The sequence below is a fragment of the Littorina saxatilis genome, linkage group LG1 (genome assembly GCF_037325665.1).
Source record: "Littorina saxatilis isolate snail1 linkage group LG1, US_GU_Lsax_2.0, whole genome shotgun sequence".
Taxonomy (NCBI): domain Eukaryota; kingdom Metazoa; phylum Mollusca; class Gastropoda; order Littorinimorpha; family Littorinidae; genus Littorina; species Littorina saxatilis.
In genome coordinates, this window is record NC_090245.1 from 680,995 (window position 1) to 686,994 (window position 6,000).

The following is a 6,000-nucleotide window of genomic DNA, read 5'->3' on the forward strand; positions in this document are numbered from 1 at the left end:
CTTACCTGACATTTTGTGAGAAAGACGGAGCTGACTGTGCTCTCTTACCTGACATTTTGTGAGAAAGACGGAGCTGACTGTGCTCTCTTACCTGACATTTTGTGAGAAAGACGGAGCTGACTGTGCTCTCTTACCTGACATTTTGTGAGAAAGACGGAGCTGACTGTGCTCTCTTACCTGACATTTTGTGAGAAAGACGGAGCTGACTGTGCTCTCTTACCTGACATTTTGTGAGAAAGACGGAGCTGACTGTGCTCTCTTACCTGACATTTTGTGAGAAAGACGGAGCTGACTGTGCTCTCTTACCTGACATTTTGTGAGAAAGACGGAGCTGACTGTGCTCTCTTACCTGACATTTTGTGAGAAAGACGGAGCTGACTGTGCTCTCTTACCTGACATTTTGTGAGAAAGACGGAGCTGACTGTGCTCTCTTACCTGACATTTTGTGAGAAAGACGGAGCTGACTGTGCTCTCTGACCTGACATTTTGTGAGAAAGACGGAGCCAGAGTCTCTTACCTGACATTTTGTGAGAAAGACGGAGCTGACTGTGCTCTCTGACCTGACATTTTGTGACAAAGACGGAGCTGACTGTGCTCTCTTACCTGACATTTTGTGAGAAAGACGGAGCTGACTGTGCTCTCTTACCTGACATTTTGTGAGAAAGACGGAGCCAGAGTCTCTTGTATTGGAGGGGACTGGAACATTGCAATTGATCCTAAGATTGATTCTAATCATCCTTCAAAAGTGTATAAAATGAGAAGTAGGAAAAAGATGTTAGAAATGATGGAACAGTTGAATCTTGTAGATATTTATAGAAATCTGCACACCGGTTTAAGAAAATATACCTGGCGAAGATTTAATGGTGTACAAAGAAGTAGACTGGATTATTTTTTAACATCTGAACAATTGGGATTAATTGTTAATGGTGTTGATATTATGCCCAGTTATAATTCGGATCATTCACCTGTGTCTTTATGTTTTAATACTGACATTGTAAAAAGACACCGACCACTATGGAAGTTTAATAACTCACTATTAAAAGATATAACATTTGTTGGACTAGTTAAACAAGTAATATTAGATTTGAAAATACAATATGCTGTACCTGTTTATGACAGAAATAATATACATTTGATTGAGGATGAAGATTTGGTGTTGATGATTAATGATCAATTATTTTTTTAAATGATTTTGCTGGAGATAAGAGGTAAATGTATCTCCTACGCCTCACATAAAAAAAGAGAAAGTGATAGGAAAGAAAGAGAAATCCTTGCTGAGATTGTATGTTTGGAGAATCAGGTGAATGAAAGTAATGTACAGTTGTTAGAACAGAAGAAGCGAGATTTGGGTGAAGTGCGGCAGAAGCGAGTCGATGGTATTATTGTGAGATCACGTGCCAGGTGGATTTGTGATGGTGAGAAGAATACCAATTATTTTTGTAACCTGGAAAAAAGGAATTATGTGCAGAAAGCAATGTGTTTTGTACAGACTGAGAACGGGGTTATACATGATAGTGACCTTATATGTAATGAGGTCAAGTGTTTTTATGAAGAATTGTATTCCACAAGAGACACAAATTTGGTAAATGAAACGATTGATGAAAACTTAGAACACCCAGCACTTTCCAATGAAGAAAGAGATTGTTTGGAAGGGAAAATTACCATGCAAGAAATGATGGCAGTTATTAAACGGTTAAATAACGACAAAAGCCCTGGTTCAGATGGGTATACAGCTGAGTTTTTTAAGTTCTTTTTTAAAGATCTCTGTTCTTTTCTCTTGAGATCCCTGAATTGTAGCTTTGAAAAGGGAGAGATGTCTATCACCCAGAGACAGGGTGTTATTACCTGTATACCAAAGGATGGAAAGGATAAAAGCTTTTTGAAAAATTGGCGACCCATTACACTGTTGAATGTAGTTTATAAGATTGCTTCATCCTGTATTGCTGAACGGTTAAAGTCTGTCTTACCAAACTTGATCCATGAAGATCAGACAGGCTTTATTAAAGGAAGGTACATTGGCCAAAACATAAGGTTATTATATGATACTCTATTTTATGTGAATAAGCATAACATACGTGGCCTCTTAATGTGCATTGACTTTGAAAAAGCTTTCGACAGCGTTTCTTGGTCCTTCATTGATAAATGTTTGTGCAAATTCAACTTCGGTGATGACATTAAAAGATGGATTTTCACTTTTTATAATAATATTAGATCATGTGTTTCTGTGAATGGTAAATATTCCAGTTGGTTTGATGTACAAAGAGGTACCAGACAAGGAGATCCATTGTCACCTTATTTATATCTAATATGTGCCGAATTTCTGTCCATTATGATCCGCCAGAGTACAGAGATAAAAGGTATAAAGGTGGCAGATGATGAAATATTAATATCCCAGTTTGCAGATGACACCGCCCTGTTTCTGGATGGTTCAAAACAATCATTTTGTGCATGTATGAACGTTTTAAAGCAATTTGCCTCTATATCCGGTCTGAAAATGAACTATGAGAAAACTACGGCAGTCTGGATAGGCTCACATACAAATTGCAATATTAAATTTATGCCGGAACTTATGCTCAGTTGGAACCCTGTAACGTTTAAAGTTCTTGGCATTGTTTTTTCAGTCAACCTAGATGACATTATACCCCTTAATTATGAACATAAATTGGTAGAAATTGAGAATTTGTTCAGGTCCTGGTCCAGAAGAAATTTAACACCCTTTGGAAAAATAACAGTTATTAAGAGTTTGGCGCTGTCTAAGTTAACTCATCTGTTTATGAGTTTACCAGACCCTGATGATAAGTTTTTGTTTGATTTGAATAGGTTATTTTTTTCATTTCTATGGAATGGTAAGAAAGATAGAATAAAGAGAACAACAACATATCAGTCGTTTGAAGAGGGTGGGCTTAAAATGGTGGATTTGAAATGCTTTTTGTCAGCTCTGAAGATATCATGGTTACAGCGAGTCCTTTGTAGTGAAGGAAAAGTAACTAAACTTCTGAAAGCTCTGTGTCCACTTGTACATAACATTCACAAGAGAGGAGGTGAGTTTGGAAACATATTGATGCAAAGAGTTCAGAATCCTTTCTGGAGAGATGTTTTCAAACATTACAAACATTTTGCATGCAAATGTGTCCCCATCTCCTTGAGTGATTTTGCTTCAGAGCGTCTGTATTATAATGTACATATTTGCATAGATAAAAAGGTTATTTTTTAACAGGAGAAAGACGGAGCCAGAGTCTCTTACCTGACATTTTGTGAGAAAGACGGAGCCAGAGTCAGAGTAGCTCTTCTTCTTTTCTTTCTTCTTTTGGTTTATACACGGCCACTTCACCTGCATGACAGATGTGAATAAATCCATTGTGACAACCAGGTATCATACATACTGACAATTACGTCCAATACACGGCCACTTCACCTGCATGACAGATGTGAATAAATCCATTGTGACAACCAGGTATCATACATACTGACAATTACGTCCAATACAGTGTAGCCCGCCTTTAAGACTGACAATGACGTCCAAAACAGTGTAGCCCGCCTTAAAGACTGACAATGACGTCCAATACAGTGTAGCCCGCCTTAAAGACTGACAATGACGTCCAATACAGTGTAGCCCGCCTTAAAGACTGACAATGACGTCCAATACAGTGTAGCCCGCCTTTAAGACTGACAATGACGTCCAAAACAGTGTAGCCCGCCTTAAAGACTGACAATGACGTCCAATACAGTGTAGCCCGCCTTTAAGACTGACAATGACGTCCAAAACAGTGTAGCCCGCCTTTAAGACTGACAATGACGTCCAATACAGTGTAGCCCGCCTTTAAGACTGACAATGACGTCCAATACAGTGTAGTCCGCCTTTAAGACCGACAATGACGTCCAAAACAGTGTAGCCCGCCTTTAAGACCGACAATGACGTCCAATACAGTGTAGCCCGCCTTTAAGACCGACAATGACGTCCAATACAGTGTAGCCCGCCTTTAAGACCGACAATGACGTCCAATACAGTGTAGCCCGCCTTTAAGACCGACAATGACGTCCAATACAGTGTAGCCCGCCTTTAAGACCGACAATGACGTCCAATACAGTGTAGCCCACCTTTAAGACCGACAATGACGTCCAATACAGTGTAGCCCGCCTTTAAGACCGACAATGACGTCCAATACAGTGTAGCCCGCCTTTGACCGACATAAGCTAGTCAGGTCTCTCAAGAGATCCAGTCTTGTTCAGATGAGATCTTTCTTTCTTTCTTTCTTTATTTGGTGTTTAACATCGTTTTCAACCACGAAGGTTATATCGCGACGATCAGATGAGATCAATTAAAGTCATTAAAATCAGAGATGAGATCAATTAAAGACATTAAAATCAGAGATGAGATCAATTCAAGACATTAAAATCAGAGATGAGATCAATTTAAGACATTAAAATCAGAGATGAGATCAATTAAAGCCATTAAAATCAGAGATGAGATCAATTAAAGACATTCAGAGATGAGATCAATTAAAGACATTAAAATCAGAGATGATATATATTAAAGACATTAAAATCAGAGATGAGATCAATCAAAGACATTAAAATCAGAGATGAGATCAATCAAAGACATTAAAATCAGAGATGAGATCAATCAAAGACATTAAAATCAGAGATGAGATCAATCAAAGACATTAAAATCAGATATGAGATCAATCAAAGACATTAAAATCAGAGATGAGATCAATTAAAGACATTAAAATCAGAGATGAGATCAATTAAAGACATTAAAATCAGAGATGGGATCAATTAAAGACATGGGATCAATTAAAGACATTAAAATCAGAGATGAGATCAATTAAAGACATTAAAATCAGAGATGAGATCAATTAAAGCCATTAAAATCAGAGATGGGATCAATTAAAGACATTAAAATCAGAGATGGGATCAATTAAAGACATTAAAATCAGAGATGGGATCAATTAAAGACATTAAAATCAGAGATGGGATCAATTAAAGACATTAAAATCAGAGATGGGATCAATTAAAGACATTAAAATCAGAGATGAGATCAATTAAAGACATTAAAATCAGAGATGAGATCAATTAAAGACATTAAAATCAGAGATGGGATCAATTAAAGACATTAAAATCAGAGATGGGATCAATTAAAGACATTAAAATCAGAGATGGGATCAATTAAAGACATTAAAATCAGAGATGGGATCAATTAAAGACATTAAAATCAGAGATGGGATCAATTAAAGACATTAAAATCAGATGAGATCAATTAAAGACATTAAAATAAGAGATGAGATCAATCAAAGACATTAAAATCAGAGATGAGATCAATTAAAGACATTAAAATCAGAGATGGGATCAATTAAAGACATTAAAATCAGAGATGGGATCAATTAAAGACATTAAAATCAGAGATGGGATCAATTAAAGACATTAAAATCAGAGATGAGATCAATTAAAGACATTAAAATCAGAGATGAGATCAATTAAAGACATTAAAATCAGAGATGAGATCAATTAAAGACATTAAAATCAGAGATGGGATCAATTAAAGACATTAAAATCAGAGATGGGATCAATTAAAGACATTAAAATCAGAGATGGGATCAATTAAAGACATTAAAATCAGAGATGAGATCAATTAAAGACATTAAAATCAGAGATGAGATCAATCAAAGACATTAAAATCAGAGATGGGATCAATTAAAGACATTACAAGAAGAGCAAACGCTCGATCGAGTCACTTTCGCAGTTCTGAATATTATATGAGGCATCAGATGGACAGGAAGAAATTGCTATTCACAACACAATACAGATGTAAATAATTTGATGTAAAGAATAATCCTATAAAGTTTGAATCAAATCCGATGAATAGTTTCAGAGATATGATATTTCAATTTTTTTCCTTCAAGACATACCTGTGACCTTGAAAAAGGTCAAAGGTCACCAAAGCAGACGTCAAAGTGTAGAGGTCACTGGGAGTCACGTTCACATAAAATTTGAGCCCGG

The 6,000-nt window shown here is 36.5% G+C and overlaps 1 protein-coding gene across 4 annotated transcripts in view; it reads right to left on the minus strand.

Annotated features, from left to right (window-relative positions):
• Positions 1-6,000, minus strand: part of LOC138959144 (copine-3-like) — a 60,312-nt gene that overhangs the window by 26,815 nt on the left and 27,497 nt on the right. For all 4 annotated transcript variants that reach the window (XM_070330537.1, XM_070330530.1, XM_070330516.1 and 1 more), the window contains one exon: positions 3,245-3,331. In XM_070330537.1, the coding sequence (XP_070186638.1) occupies positions 3,245-3,331 (87 nt within the window). The remainder of the gene's footprint in view (positions 1-3,244; positions 3,332-6,000) is intronic.